This window comes from Mixophyes fleayi, chromosome 3, assembly GCF_038048845.1.
Source record: "Mixophyes fleayi isolate aMixFle1 chromosome 3, aMixFle1.hap1, whole genome shotgun sequence".
NCBI lineage: Eukaryota > Metazoa > Chordata > Amphibia > Anura > Limnodynastidae > Mixophyes > Mixophyes fleayi.
In genome coordinates this window covers 71,856,743-71,873,826 of record NC_134404.1, presented here as the reverse complement: position 1 = coordinate 71,873,826, position 17,084 = coordinate 71,856,743, and the positions used below count along the sequence as shown (strand labels likewise).

The window sequence follows — 17,084 nt, the reverse complement described above, 5'->3', positions numbered from 1 at the left end:
GTGCAAATCCAGACTCAGAACCGTCTGCTTAGTCAGACTGCTACTCCCTATGGTAAACGCAATGGATTCTGCCCATAGATGATGTGTTGCAGTAAGTTGGGGCATATTCACTTCTATACTCTTAGCAATGGCTCCAAACTTTAAACAGCTGAGAGTACACCTGTAGGCAGCGCACTGCGGAAGACACTATTCTGTGTTACTTGAATCAACAGCCTGAATTCTCAGTAATTATCACGTCACAGATATACATTCAGTGGCCACTAGATTAGATACACCTATTACTGAACAGCCCCCAGAACAGCCTGATTTTTTCTGGCTTCAAAGAGATTCTGGTCCATATTATTATGATTGCATCGTGCAGGAGCTGCATATTGATGCCTGAGTCTCCCATTGCGCCACATTCCTAAGGTACTCTATTGGATGTTGATCTGGTAACGGTATAAGCCATTGGAGTACGCTGACCTCATTGCCATGTCCATGGAACCAGCTTGAGATGACGTGTGTTTCCTGACATGACACATTATCCTTCTGGAAGTAGCCATTAGAAGATAGGTAGACTGAGTCCATAAAAGGATGCACATGATCAGCAACAATACTCAGGAAGGATATTGTTTATACAATGCTCAATAGGTATTAAATGCCTAATGTGCGCCAAGAAAACATCCCCATACCATTATAAAACCACCACCGCCTGCACTGTTAAACAAGACAGGACGTTTATGCCAAATTCTGAGGCCACCATCAGCATATCACAGCACAAATAGAGATTAGTCAGACCAATGTTTTTCCGATTCTGAACTGTCCAGATTTGGCGAACTTGTGCTCCCTGTAGCCTCCGTTTCCTGTTCTTAACTCACAGGAGTGAAAACCGATGTAGTTCATCCACATAAAGTTCACTGTGCTGTGTGTTCAGAGATACTGTGTTGTGATGTGTGTTTATTTAAGTTACTGTTACCTTTCTGTCAGCTTGAACCAGTCTGAATATTCTCCTCTGGCCTCATACTGACAAGACATTTTCGCCCACAGAACAGACTGTAAACTCTAGAGAATGTTCAATGAAAATTCCAGGAGACCAAGTTTCTGAGATACTCAAACCACCCCATCCGACACCAACAATCATTTCATGGTCAAAGTAACTTCGATCACATTTATTCCCCATTCTGGCGTTTGGTCTGAACAACAACTGAACCTCTTGACCATGTCTGCATGCATTGAGTTGCTGCCACATTATTGGCTGATCAGATATCTGCATTAACGGACAGGTGTACCTAAGTTGCCACTGGGTGTAGCAGCCACTGACTTCTTGCATATAATGCATGTGCCATGCAGAGTATAAGTGTTGGAGATAAAGGATGGAGGTTATACCTTGAACAGGACTTACCAAATCAAAAGAGTGATGCTTAGTAGGGATTTGTTCATACAATGTATGACCATTTTAACACATTGAATTTAAAATAATTATATTACAGTTAAGTTACAGGATCTATTACTACAATTCGTAAGAACTAATAAAAGCTGTTCTGAAGTGTATTATAAACAAATGATGGAAACATGGCATTATATTACAATATGACACTTTACAATGAATTCTACTAAAGTTTCACACAGACTAAGGGGTAAATCTATTAACCTGCGGATTCGTCAAATCCATATTTAAAAACAGCAATTGTATTAAGGCTAAAACTTGCTGGGTTTTCCCGTTAATAAAATTGCTGTTTAAACACGGCTGACAAAATCGCAGAAATCCGGCAATATGACGAATCCGCAGATGAAAACACCCCTAAGAGTCATTTAAAAGGCTTAAGGGCCGTGTTTGGCCAAGAAACCACCAGTTGCAGAACCTCGCTGTAAAATATCACTCAGCAACGTGGCCAAATCGTGAGGCCCGAGTCACAGGGTCAAAGACACAAACGCTTTATTAGTAAAACATTTATTTATTTTTATATTAATATAAAATGTGTATATAACAGTAGCCAGCAGCTAAAAAATTGGAAAGCTTTCTTCGAGTATGCAAAATGCTTTCCCAGTACAAGGGTCAGGTGTACAGCATACCTGGCAACACAGTGCCATGATACAATAAACAATTATTAACAGCTAAAGTACCTGGCGTGCCAAAATCATGAATAAGTCCGCTGCTGGAAGAGGGAGGGACAGCTGTAGACCTTTGAATCAACAAAAAGACTAAAGCAACATTTTACATTCGAGCCATCCTCTCCTGTAAAAAGTAATCAGTATGCAATACCAACCAGTGCAGAGTAGACTGAATGTGCGGATGTGTCCTGTACTTTATGGTCATTCTGGGGGTGCTATACAAGCAGTTTTAGAAAATGAAACCCACAATCCTTCAGCAGCCAGCACTGCAAGGAGATGCTCATCTTTACAGTGTAGCATAATAATCACTTCCAAAGCAAAATAAACAGTCCCCTGCCCAGGGAGCAGCTTTTCCCTTTACGTATTGCCTGCAACAAAATTATTTAGCTTTGCCCTTATCTTGTGGGAGTTTCCGTCACAAGTCATCTTGAGGAGCTGGTGCAAGCGGATGGTTTAGATAAGATCGAAAACTGATGTGGTGTACACAAGATTCCAAAACATATTAAGAATGTAAACGCTGATTGCATTACATTTCTCAAAAAAACCAACAACCGTTTTTCCTGCACACTCTACCTGTTCTGCATTTGTTTGGGAAACTTTGTGAGCGGAAGTTAATGGACAGGGTCGCTGCAGATCCCTTTTACAAGGAATGCTTATGGGACGCAGCGCTCAGATTGCTCAGTGTTGTGAATGTCTAACTTATAGCTGTGACTTTTTTCCCACCGGACAAGTTTTCTCTCTGATGTAGGAAGTGCTGCAGATGAAGCGTCAGAAAGGGTAAGGAATGATTATGGTTTATGTATCTCTGGCCCATTTATTTTGGACATTATTAAGAGGAATGGTAGCATATGAGAACCCTACATATACTTTGGAATTAGTTACATTAAAAGGAAAAATTACAAAGGCAGCATTTTGACCAGCGAAGTAGTGCAGTTGTAACACCTATAACATGTTAGCAATGGGCAAAACTTTCAGTATGTATGAAAAATACACTTAAACACAGACGGCTAATTTAGAGTTTGAGACCTGGTCAGGCTTCTTGCAGTAAATTGCAGCCGAGATCATACTTTAGCAAACTATTAGGAGTAACAAAGCTCTCCGCTTTAGGTCTTGCATTAACAAGAGCAGGACTTGCAGTCAGGAATACCCAATGGGCCTTAGGCTGTGGTTTGTTTAGGGCAACTGAAGTCATGGCTGGAAGTTAGTGTCGGCGAAAGACCAGTTACTAATTAAATGCAGACTTCAGCTCCTTGAAGGCAGCTCTACGGTTCTTCTTCTCTTCCTCCATTCGTTTCCTCTCGTCCTGCTCCGCACGGATCTCTGTTTCAAACTTGCTGGCTGAGGACAGAGCCTGAACCTGTGAGCACAGTGCAAAATAAGAGGCTTCAGTGCATTGTCTATAAAAGTGTTACCAGCCTATTGGGTTAAGAGAACTTGACATAAAACCTCTCTTCACAAACCTCTTCATAGGCATCAAACAACAAAGTGTGCACTTAATAACTTTTCATTATTAATCATATTCACAGATCCATATATAAGCACAATTATAATTATACACCCCTTCTTACCAAACATCATATTAGATTAGTTTAACTAGTTACTGCGGTGCTAGTCCAGTTAGCTGAGTATAGCGGAAAAAAGCAACCCCATAATCAGAATGGTGTATAATAACCAATGATTGCTATGGCAGTGTATTAAGAAATATCTCTTAATTCTAATATCAAATGTATTCTTTGTATAAGTTGTAACACCTGATTTTTCAGTGAAATAGTGGGTGCAGCTACTGTCAGTAGAGTAAGCTTGACCAAGCTGAACATACGGAGATCCCCGTGAACAGCTAACCACACATTTTCAAATGGACAGATGCTATAATTCCATATAAAACTACAAGTTTGCTTTTCAGATTTGTAGCCACATAACCTGTAATAGGCATTATGTGAAGGAAAATATCTTTGATATATTGCTGATGCTATATATATATATATATATATATATATATTTATTTATTTGCCCTTTTGCTTTAATTGGCACTCCGTGTAAAATTTAATAATAAAACTATATAAATATGACAGGAGTTGCTAACTTCAAAAAAGAAAGAAAGAACAGACCAGCTTTATATCTCCCATAGATTGTAAGCTTGTGGGCAGGGTCTTCGTACTTCTTTGTCTGCATTACCCAGTATTGTTTATTACTGTGTTTGTCCCCAATTGTAAACTGCTGCGGAATTTGTTGGTACTATATAAATAAATGTTGATAATGATGATTATGGATGATGATGTCACTAACAATGTACCATATGCTTTGCTGCCATTGGTCTTGGAAGAAAGCCGCATTAAGGCTTGTCCAGTGCGCCAACACTCAGGAGTAAACCTGCACTGCCTCCCTTGTTAACCAGTATGGATGAAAAGCTAATCCAAAAGTTACACTTCAAACAGAACATGATGCAAGTAGAACGCTACATAAATACCACCAGCAAGGAAGTTTTTGATCCCTATGCCCTGCTGTATACACAGAAAAAAAAAAAAGTTACCATGAGAAAATTATGTCTACAACGTTTTCTTGTGGCTACTTCTGTGGCACGCATTTCATTGTTGCCTGCATAAATAGGTTAATAGCTCTCTTGCCAGCTGTATACAGCCGGTGGTATACTCATGCTGTGTTCTTGGTGGAAGAGCCCATAATTTAGCACATTTCATAAGTTTTCATCTTGCCAGCTCACCTTGGCCTCAAAAAAGTTCTTGGCCCCCTTTACTCCTTCAGTGGACACATCGATTTCACAGAGTTTGGCCAGCGACATCAGCCCACTGTCCTCCTCCAGCTCTCCCGCTGCTGCCTTGCGGAATATCAGTAGAAACTGAATCATAACAGAGGGTTAAAAAAAATTAGAATCAGCGTGCTGGATTTTAAGTCTTCAGAATGCATTGACATATACATGAATGTAGATTTAACACCATTATACTAAATGTAAATGTTAGTGTCATAACAAAAAGCATGATAGGGTTATGGTCAAGCAGAGGAATATGTTACAGGTAGGGTTATCCACCTAAGAAATTAAACATGACAGGGTAGGCTTACTTTGCCTCAGTGATGTTTACTAGCATATATGGTGTTTCGCTCTCAGCCAGATACCTGCTGTCACAAACAACTCCCACAAATGCTGCTTGATCAGCAGTCGCTCGCTAACTGTGAGGGCCGACTGTGCACTGATGAGGTGCGAGAGAGTATTGTTGTCACCACCAACACCTGGAACCGCATGCGCTTAGTGCTAACAGGTACACCCTGATGGTAGACATTAATGTGTAATATCACGGGGCTGAAATCATTCCCGTTTGCAATGTCCTTATGACAGACCAGGGGAGCAAATTAGTTGCATATGAACAGAAAGTCCTTGCCCATTGGTTCAGTCAGATCTAGTACTGAAAGGATGGCTCAGTGTAATCTACTATCAATCCATTTCAAATGCTTATTTTAATTTATGACTGGGACGTGTCTGAATTTAGGACAGGGGCAGGAACTGCTTTTGGCTCTATATAAAGAGCACATGTTGTATCTGTATGGGTGGCTGCGTGTGTATCATCACTACTCTTTAGTGGTGTGTAACAACTCTTTTAAGAGCAAATATTGACAAATCAAACACTATTCCTAAAAGGCCTGTTCTATTCCTGCAAGACGCCTATAGCTGAATTTATAAAACCTACAGATAGGAGTAACGGTCGCACCCATCCCATGGCTGGTTGGTGTTAAACGCAGCATCCTGAGTCAACATTCTGCCTGTTACCCAGCAGTTCTGATGCAAGGTGAGCACACACCGCCCAAAAGTATGTTGTATCAGGATCCGAGAAGGAGCCTGGTGGTGGCAGCAACTATTCTCCAACCACCCGGAACACTAAGGTGGTGCGCAGTTAGGACGTACGGCCGCTTAGTGTCTGGTGGGGGAGTAGCAGCAGTAGAAGTGATGAACAGCAGGTTACTGACAATAAGTGAAACCATCATGTCACAGACAGGGGTTTTGAAAGCCATTAATAGCAATTTCTCGCCAATAACTGTAAATGTCTGTTATGTAGATACTGCTCAACATTGGGATAATTTCCCCTAGCAGACCACATTAAAACAGACTTCCTGCTGTATTTGGACAGGACTTTAAAAAAAAGAAATGTGATGACCAAAAGTATCACCATCCCCCTCCTTGGGCTCAAACCAGACACTTTAGTTAACAATCCACATCCTGTGCACCAAAAACATAACTTAATAAGCTGTGGCCATTATACATCAGAAATATATCACTACATTCTAAATTTATATACACAAGGCGACCTTCTGGCTATTTAAATACAACATTTCCCATACTCTCTGGGGGACCAAGCCACAATAGTGATGTGGTGTTTGTCCCACTCCCCTAGCAATTCAGCAAAATGCAGACGGCTGTCGTCGGCTGCCTCAGTGCTGGGCTGCTGCTATTAAGCTGGATCACTACTTGATTTCTTCGGCTTGATGTCCAGCAACCTCTCAGCGCGGCTTAGACTGTGACACTTTGCTTATGTAACATTACCTCTCTATGTACTGCTCACAAGCGGTACATTATTTTTTCCCCCCATTTAATATGAACATGCCGCAGCTTTTTCAAAAGTCAATATACATAAAGTGTTCTATTTAATATTAAGATGTAATCCCAGGGACAGATAATTCACCCAATACCTTTCCATGTAGCAAACATTACATTAGTCATCAATAGCTATTCAGCATAAAAATAAGCTATCAGTTTCCCCTTCCCCTGTATATTTATTCCCACTGCTACGTCATTACACCACCTAAGTGGATGCTGGGTGCACCACTAATCACCCCCTTCTCATGCTGGTACTGAGAGCCAAAGTAAACATGCAGGTATCAGTTATCACCAGTTACATAGTCCTGTGTGCCCAGCACTGAGGATCCATTGTGTGCCTGGAACTTCCCACACTTCTCACCTGGCCTCATCACCCACCCATCTGCCTCATTAACAAGACACTGTGAAGGTTGAGGAACAGTCACCCATTCTCTGCAATGAGGGGAGAACATTGTCTGTCTGCTCTGTATTTATAAACAGCCAACTATAAAGCACTGTTGTCAACATTACTTCCAGAGATAGATTGCTGATGAGCAGGTACACGTCAGCACGTCACATGTGATATTGGGCCTGCAGGTAATACAATCCTCATCATCACCAGGTTTGCTGAACAGGATTATTATTTTTTTTTTTAATTTTAAACATTCCATTACACTGAATATCAAACCCACAATAATACAAATAAGTGATGAAAAGGACATTAAGTATATGGAATAAGATATTGTATTTTACTGAAAACTAGGCTCATTCTCAGAGACAAATCTTTAAAACCAGGGACTGTCCACGCATAATAGGAATAGCTGGAAGTTATATAGCTGTGCTATACACTACCAGGAATCATATGATTCACGCTGGGTTTATACATACACGGGTTATTAATGTCGTGGTCAGTTTATGGCTTGGTGCCGTTTCTGGCGGTCTCACGGGAATTATCCACCAGGGGTAAATTTATCAAGCTGCGTGTTTGAAAAAGTAGAGACATTGCCTATAGCAACCAATCAGATTCTAGTTATCATTTATTTAGTACATTCTTCAAAATGACAGCTAGAATCTGAATGGTTGCTATAGGTAACATCTCCACTTTTTCAAACCCACAGCTTGATATATTTACCCCCAGGAGCGTTTTGTGTAATATTAAACACTGTATGGCCTGTCAGTTGCCGAACCATGATGCAAAGACATATGGAATTGGAAACTATTTAAGATGTATATTTTTTTTCCTACTTATAGGAAGATGGAGTGATGCTACTAAAGTTGTAGGGAGCAGACAATGGAATTCTGCCAAGTGGGTGGATGGCTGTGAGACTTGGACTTAAAAACGCAGTTATGCTAATCTAATACTATACCCACTTTCATTATTTCCCCTAAAGAGCCCCAGTAGGTAGACTGGAGGAAGAGAGTACAACATACATTGTGTCTGGCACAAGCTCAGAGCCAGTTAAAATAAATAATAATCTGGGCATTTACACTGTACAAGAACTATCAGAATCGCCAAATTAGGTAAACTCTCTCTAAAATAGGGCAAGATTATACAGCGTATACAGAGAGCAAAGAAATGTATACGAGAACAAAGGCTTTGCTCCGATACACCCAGAAGTGGATTATTTTTATCAGCACTATATGTTTAAGTCTGCGTTACTAATAAACTGACAGGTTATTGATCGCAGGCAGTGACTTGTGAGGTGGGACAGGCTGTCACAGAGATTTAGCAGCTTGCAGTGAACAAGTACCAAGTAAAAGGAGAACTGCCCTGAATTTAAAAGGGAAGGTAAACTAGTACACTACAGCCTTCTAAATCATATCAAAATATATATAGCATAATGCACCCAAAGGGCTTACTCTGCCACCCAGTGTAGCAGTTTACAGGGTTACATGGATGTTAGTAAACCGCTGTCACCGACAACTCCTACTGGCACCTTTTGGCCAAACCAGCCTCTCGCCGACTATAAGTATCTACTACGCACCGTCTTGGGCCCCGTACCGTAGGAAGCTATCCCTGCCCACACCAGCACCTGTTCACACTTCCGGGTGGGGTATGGCTCATGTAGCTCCTCTTGTCTGGTTACTCTGGATGGATCCTCCTGACCGTTTAGTTTAGACCAAAACTGCTGGGTAGCTGGCAGGGCATTTACGTAGAATGCTGGGCTCCATACAGGACAGCCAAGGATGGATTATTGTTAGCGGTTATGCATTTATCACAGGAATACACTATTTCATGGGCATCTCACAGGAACAGAGGAGGATTAGTTTATTGCTTAGAAATGTTACACACATACCAACACATGAAGGCAGTGAAAGTTTTATACACATCTAAGCTTTTCAGCCTCACTTTTATACAGTTTACACGATATGCTGGCAAGGGGTATACAAGCTGGTAAGGGGTATACAAGCCCCAGATTATTCTCTAATCTATCACAAACATCAGTTGGGTGTTCTCCTCCCCTGTGAACGCACTGCCAGGACAGCCCTGGGGTCTAGTGCCACTTGCGTTCCGAAAACAGGTCCCTGAGGCAACACATGCAGAGGGGAGTACGCAGTCACAATCCCCGACTGTGAAATAAGGATATTATAAGTCACAATGGAGCTCGGTCACCATATAAAAGTATAAGGCCGCAGACCGAGCTCTGCTCACCAGTTACAGAACTCCGAGGTGACTTCTTATCCTGCACAGCAGGGGACACGTTATTCCTTATAATACATGAATAGTAGTTTTGGGATTAAGGCATTTTAGTATTATAATTAGCAATGTGTTTTAGTGTACATATTATGTTTTATTATGTGGCTTCTGTGACACATTGCTTTACAGGGCAGGGCTGATGCTGGAGTAATATCCGGGGGAAGACAGCAATGAAATATAGAAGCTGTATTGTTTGAACTAACATGAAGCACTGTATATTATACATCACACCCTCTGTGGTGTTTCCTAACACAGTCATTGTAATGAAAAGAAATGGGAACATGTTTGATGACTAGTAACGTCAGATTTTGATAAAGATAAGGATTTCTTTCACAGCTATTTTAATACATACTCGCCAACTCTCCCGGAATGTCCAGGAGACTCCCGAACTTCAGATCGGTCTCACGGACTCCCGGGAGAGCTGGCAAATCTCCTGCATCCCGCTACTGCCACCACTAAATTACGCGATTCGTAGTGAATCGCTGCATTTTGGCCCCGCCCCCAGCAACAAAACGGCATATACGTCGTGAGGGGGGGGCGGCGCTGCGGGGCCGAAATGACGCGTTTGGCCGCGCCCCGCCCTCGGAAAGAGCTTCGAGAAAGTAGGCAAGTATGTTTTAGTAAACATTCACAGCAGTCATGTATTATAACCATATCATGACCGATGTGATTTGCTATATGACATTTAAATAAAAGGCAGGGAACGGAATCCAGTTAATTGGGATAGGAAGATGGATTCCAAGATAATAAAAGAGGACAGAAAGGTTTAAACAATACTGCTTAGATTAAGGAAATGTATCTGGCACCTGTTGTGGGACTGTCCAGCAGATCAATGGTTTTGGGCAGACGTGTGGAGATGTATTTGTGGCACTGTACCAGATGTTTTTCCCCCCTAACCCCTCTGCTCTGTATTTTGGTGTCTCATTAGAGAATACCCTGAATAAAACTATTTCCAAATATATCTTTATTCTACTGACAATAGAAACACTCATAATAGCCGTACACGGCTTGCTGCGGATTCCACCGACTTCCGTAAATGATGTTATAGGCCATGAACTCTACATGTACACGGTTAGAAATGCCAGTCATAAGTATCATCAGATATGGTTCCGCTGGGACAACGCCAAGTATAGAATACATTCTGGAGATGGGGAAGTCTATGTGTCTCCTGACTAGTGTATCAACAGGCTCCTCTCTGTGGGTCCCTGGTTGGCACGGTCCTGCTCATCCCCCTACTTATGTGTTATCCCGAGCTATATTATTATATGTATAGTAAATTTGCTTTATCTGCTATATTAGTTTACCTGCTGACACAGCTATATATGTTTCCAATCTCTGTATTGGAACAACTACTATAATGTCAAACCTTTCATTAATAATTGTTTATATCCTACAGTTAGCTATTTACCTAACTTGTTACTATATTTTTAACCTGAATAACTAATGTCAATTCATTGCTTAGATTAGCAAATGCCTGTTAGCATAATATGTGTGAGGTGTTTGTTTTTTTATTTTTGTTTGTTATAAAAACCTTCCAAAAAAGAACACATGATGGAAAACAAAACAAACAAACCTTAAAGAACAAATGTGGTGACGAATGCTGAATTGCCCCAAAGCATTTGTTTCAACCTTCTGTGGCTCCTTATTTTTTTTTAAAGTACAGATGTCATTTCTCATTTTGAAAGCATTCATACCTGAACGCCACCTAGGAGAGGAATCTTATTCTTTTACCTGGAGCTGATGAGCAAGACAGTGATTTTACGGCATTTGAAAACTGGCCTGGTTTGTTAGTACTCACGTGTATTACAGAATTAGGTTCAATAGTGCAGCATAATCCATTATAGTACTGATATTAGAGTCATTAATAAGCTACTAATCAATCCATGTAGTATTAAGTAGATCTAGAGGTTCTGAAATTTTAGGTATTTTTTGGGTATAGTGCATACAGAAACTATGAATCTGCCTAATGAAGCTTAGAATCTGAGAAAAAGTGAACGTTTCGTAGGCTATATGGTGCTGACACGAGGATTTCAACCAGAGTATTCGGAAACTTTCCCAGTGCCATTTTTATTCAAGCAATCGCGTTGCAAAATTAGGCGTTATGATTATCCACATTCATCAGGTACCTTGTTGCCCACTAGCCACAAGATATCCTTAGGTAATTTTTATTCTATGATCTGTGTGGTGTCGCCATGTGAAGGCAGACTTGTATACAGAGCAGAGAGTAACCGTATAACAGGCCAGGCTGCAGTCAGAGAGAAATCTGTGTAACTAGCCAGAGCTCAGGACCAAGAGCACGACAGCAGGTTCAGTAGCGCAAGGTTCAGCAGCGCAAGGTTCAGCAGCATGGACGCTATGGGGAGGCTCTGCTCTTCCTGCTCTATAAAGACCAGGGATCAATCACAGAGCTAGCACCCAGCACTGCAGTAGAAGTAATGCAGTCTATAACCGCTGACGCTGGGTGTCTGTTGCGGATTACTTAGCAACCCGGCACAGAGCGGAGAGCAGCGGCTCTGGAGCACTTCTGACACATACCCAATCTCTGCAGGTGTGACAGAGTGTGTCTGCTGAGAGCAGGACTGCTGCCAGGCCAGCGGCAAGAATGAGAAAAGCCTGGTTCTGCCGACTGTACACAAGCAGGATACCTCATGGATTGGCTAAAGAGATTGGAAAGTGCCATGTTCTGTTTCTCCTTTATGTTGTATTGCAGTATCACACAGTTTGATTGCTTAACTGTTCTATAGCGCTGTTGTGAACATTTGTTTAATAAATTGAACATTTCTTTATTCAGATATTTGCCTGAGTGTGAAAATAATTTCCCACATCCACGGCTGTGGACGGGCCCCCAGAAAGTGCTGTCTTGGTGTGGGCAGTAGTCGCCGCTTAACTCTGGGTACATTCTCCACCGGCTGGTGCGGTAGCCTATAGGTGTCTTGGTATCATGGAAAATGTAATTAATCAATGGCCTACTCCTTGTCTGAAGAGACGATGCATGGATTTACCGAACAGACTAGAACATTTTGTTCCAATCATACCTTTTGTGCTACATTATCTACCACTAAAAAAAACAAAAAAAACACAGTTACCTCTCGGAAGTTCAGCTTTCCGTCAATATCCTCATCTACTTCTTTTATCATATTTTTCAATCCAAGATGAGTCTGTGGCGCTCCTAGCTTCTCCATCATCAGCTTCAACTCCATCATGTCTATGAAGTTGTCATGTCCAGTATCATACCTACACAGAGCGGAAATATCAAGAGTGAGCAAGTCTTATATATGTATGTTGTTATAGGAAGATTAAGGCTTCTGCTAATATTACATAAAAGGAATAGAAATACTGTTTATACGGAAAAACCTAACTAGATTTGCAAAGTTGTGATTTATCCTCAGCAATGTCAAAGCGTAGCTCTATTGTGGGATGTTTGTGCACTAAACACGGCAATATAGATTATAACCTGTTTATAGCAATGTATACTTTGAGAGCTGAACCAGAATTCACGAGGCCGCAACTTCTCAATTCACTAGAAACTGAGAAAGAAGGTAGTCTGTGCTTCAGTGATGTCAATATTGGGTTCACTTCACAAAATGGCTGCCTCAGCTGTAGAAGTACCCTGTAACACCATTTTGGGTTTAACTCCCTAAGTCAGTTTACTTTATTGTACATTTCGGTTGTTCATTACATTATTTATTAGTGTATACTTCAGTGTGTCTTAGGCTTTATTACAGCACCTTGTAATGAATTTATTATTTTCTTGAAAAACTAACAAATTTTAGGGTCTCTTTTTTATACTGATGACAAGTCCATTTCGTATAGGTTTAGACAAGGATCACTCTGCTTTAGTGTAAGTGTTAACGTTCATTTTACAGGAATCACCAATAGTCAACTGTCAATTCTTGTCTGTTTTCCTCACCTTGTATCTAATGTATTTTTTAACCAAATATTTTTTTGTACAATTTTAGCTGCTAAGTTCCAAGGACATCAAGCCAAATAATCTGGGAACACAACAATAATGTTAAAAGCTCAGCTCAGGGAAGCAAATAGTTCCTGTTTACAAGGAATTTGGATGGCCTGATGAGGTAAAATATGAAAAAAAATGCCTTTTCTGCATTAAAGTGGAAGCTTTGAAAAGAGGTCCAGTAGTGTGATAGGTGTGGCTCACGTCCCAGAAACACACACAGCCTATTTATAGACAAGTTTTAGCATGATGAATGTATAGAACGGTCTGTATGTGTTTGCACTTTTATAGAGACTCAAAAGAAAGCTACTTTTATTAGAGTTACAGGAGGCATAGAAGGGATATTCTGAGGCTGTCAAATCAGTATCAAAAATATCTGTTAGAAAAACATCACCTGAAGTATAAAATAAACACACCAAACAAACCAAAGTGTATATAACACAGAGGAAGACAAAACACACACATAGGAAAATATATCCCATAATCACGTACAGAGAAGGTGAAGTCACTCACATCAGTCCCTGCCCCACTGGAGCTTACTATCTAAATTCCCTAACACACAAACTAGGGTCAATTTTGTCAGAAGTCAATTAACAGATGAGTATGTTTTTGGACCATGGGAGGAAACTAGAGCACCCGCAGGATACCCACACAAACAGGGGGAGCACATGCAAACACCACAAAGATATAGCCCTGGTCGGAATTGTACACATGACCTCTGTGAGGCAGAAATTCTAACCACTGTGCCACCATGCTGCCCTAGAGGATGTATAGTTTTGAAACCGATGGTATATTAAAAGGGGGTTTGCCCACTTACAGATTACTGGCAATCAGGCAACTTTTACTAAATACATTGCTTTATCCTCCTGACTTATTCCTATGCACTTCAGTTCTGTAAAAATATGACAAGACAGAAAGGTTTATTATTGTCCTCTGTGACCCAAAGTAACTTGCTTGATGTTATAAAAGTTAGAAAAGTGTTATATATTCAATAAACGCTGCAGGACCTCATATACAAGTTAATAATCTAAAGTATTCAGAACGTGTGTGTGTGTGTGTGTATGTATGTATGTATGTATGTATGTATGTATATATATATATATATATATATATATATATGTTACAGAATAACACCAATAAAGTGCAAAATTACACAAACTCATACCATCCACTATTCCTATATTGTCAAATTCTGGGCGTGTAACATCTCACAGACTATGTTAGAAAGGTATGACGGGGATCTTCACTTAACTGAATAGGTTATACTCTCGGCCTGTAGAAATATAAAATGTGTGATTTTTAATAATGAAAGAACTAGGACAATGCAGAGGTTGACGGCCACAAAGGAATGTGTCACAGACAGACGCTGGCAGAAAGCAGGCCCTTCCCCCTGGTATGTGCGACTGTTGTAACTTGTCAAAAAAATTTCTATCAAGATAACGAGATTGCAGAGGAAGGACGCACCTTAAATAGGCACACGGAGAAAAAAAAAAAAAAAAGGAGAACTCTAGATAAGGGAAATCTATAAATGCAATGACAATGGTGTCCAAGACTTCAATTTTTAACTTAAAATTTTAGAATGGTTCAAACTGGCCTTCACTCCAGAGACTCTCAAACCCCGCCAAATACCCATGCAGATCAAGTATTGAGAACATGTCAGGCAATTATTTGCCGAAGCAATTTAATTTAATTAATTTATAAGTGTTCAGAGACTCCTCAAAATATATCCTGCTGGGGGCACTTGCGGAGAGGGTGAAGAAACTAGGCTTTATACTTGTTTGGTATCTTACAACATGATGTCTGGGAGGGAATGTAAGGAAGCAGACATTAGGTTAAGCAGCTGTTCCCAGGACCTTACTTCAGCTGCACAAAGCTGCAATTGTCACTGCCACTTGCACAGCTGCACAACAAGCATTAGGCAGTGGGAAGCACTATCCTCACCAGCACTTACGGGCGGAGGTCACATGCAGTAAAATTAAAGCAACATGGTGCCAGGTTTCCCCACACACATTGACCTGATATTTATTACATATCTACTCTAGAGAGAGAGTTTGGCAGCTGTAAACAGACACACCCACCAGCAGCAGTCACAGGTCTGCTACACACACACACACACACACACGTCCAGAAACAGGGGGCATATAGCCACTCATAGGTGTCCAAGTCATATTAGCCCATAACATATACATTTTATAGAGCCAAACGTACACTGAACAAAGGCCAAAGGTCGAGAAGCATGGGTGATATAGATGTAAGTGGCCTTAAAAAGCTTACAGAACAAATGAGGTCAACAGTTTAAAGTTTGTGCATATACAAGTTAAAACAAATGGGATATTAGAGATGATCTGTGTGTACATAATAATAAGGTCTCACATCCTGCCAAGTTAGCACAGATCCATGTCTCCAGTTATACACACATTGGAGATTTAAACACAGAAGAGTCATTAGAAGACACAGCAAACACTGATTCATATGGAGAAGTTATAAAGATGGGGGTGGGTAGGAACGATGAATCAGCCATAAGGAACTGTGATGAAACACTGATACTCACCCATATAAGGGAAGAGGGGAAACCAGAATATAACTTTCAGAAAGACACAGAAGTTTTTACTATGGAAGTAAAAGAGGGAACATATTATTTAAGAGATAAAGAGTAAACCGAGCTTGAAAAATAGAAGACCAGGGTGGACTGATAACCCCTGTTCAATCTTCTTGATGACAGGGAAATCCTGAAATACCCTTTAGGCTACTAATGGCTGGTGGGGTTACAGAATATAAATACTGTGTATAGATGAAGAGAAGCATGCAGGCAAGTGCTGACCTGCAAGCTTGTAGCTTCTTCTTCTTGGTGTAAAGCAGATCTCAGGGTACACTACATGGAAGCTAACATTTGTAAAGCAATATAAAAATGTGCTCAAGATGTCTAAAGAGTCCTTAAATAACATTAACCCACAGCCTACTGTATTGTTCCAGTATAATTGTGGAGGTGCTACTACAAGTCTGCCATTGTATACAAGTGCAGTAATGACAGTGACAGACACACACAGATCATACGATGCATGTACACATACAAGGACAGACCTGCTCCTATACAGCAGGGTACCCCACTCACTTTTTGAACATGGCCTCCATTTCCTTGATCTGTTTTCGGGAGAACTCGTGGAACTCTGTGTAAGGACTGATGAACTTGGTCCGGCTGGGGGGCACCGCATTCCCCGCATTGATGTCATTCCTCCGGTGCAGCTTGGCACTCAGCTCGGAGTCGGCACTGGCGGAGACCGGCTGCTCTTCCCCGTTGTCCAGGTCCCCGGCCGGCACGTCGTCGCTCTCCGGGGGTAGGTCGGCATCTTCCAGCACCAAGCGGTGCTGGAGCTTCTGGGCCAGCTCGTTCTCTGCCATGGGAACCAGGGAGGGCAGCGAGAGGACGGGAGGGGCGCACAGAAGTGCTCGCTAACTTCCAGGAGAGCTGGGGATAAGGGAGCGGGGAGGAGCTGAGAGGGGAGGAGAGCACCGGACTCCGAACTTTTCCTCGTTTACTCGAGTCCTCCATTCTTCTGCCTCAGCTCAGCTACAACAGGTGCACTGTCCTGGTAATACTATTACCACAGGGCACGGAGTGCCAATCCTAAGTGTGGCACGGTGCAAACCTTTATTATAGATGTGATAACTACAAGTCCCAGCATAACCTGTTAGCAGTAGTCAGTTATGCAACTATATGATGGGGATTATAGTATAAAGTGGTAGTGAGCTGCAATGAA

The 17,084-nt window shown here is 41.3% G+C and overlaps 1 protein-coding gene across 1 annotated transcript; it reads right to left on the bottom strand.

The window, feature by feature from the left end:
* Positions 1–1,914: 1,914 nt before the first annotated feature.
* EFHD1 (EF-hand domain family member D1) lies at positions 1,915–16,817 on the bottom strand. The gene is made up of 4 exons (XM_075201723.1): positions 16,439–16,817; positions 12,458–12,605; positions 4,811–4,945; positions 1,915–3,448 (listed from the first exon to the last, which is right to left on the bottom strand). Exons 1-4 carry the CDS (start codon positions 16,723–16,725, stop codon positions 3,317–3,319), a joined length of 702 nt encoding a protein of 233 aa, XP_075057824.1. The 5' UTR covers positions 16,726–16,817; the 3' UTR covers positions 1,915–3,316.
* Between the last annotated feature and the right edge of the window lie 267 nt (positions 16,818–17,084).

What these genes read in the sequence shown, in the direction of transcription:
- EFHD1 (XM_075201723.1), bottom strand. Translation starts at nt 16,725, where the DNA reads ATGGCAGAGAACGAGCTGGCCCAGAAGCTCCAGCACCGCTTGGTGCTG. An exon ending in ATGGAGGCCATGTTCAAAAA is followed by an intron (nt 12,606 to 16,438) that starts GTGAGTGGGGTA and finishes CGCTCTGTGTAG; the next exon opens with GTATGATACTGGACATGACA. An exon ending in GAAAGCTGAACTTCCGAGAG is followed by an intron (nt 4,946 to 12,457) that starts GTAACTGTGTTT and finishes GTTATGATTCAG; the next exon opens with TTTCTACTGATATTCCGCAA.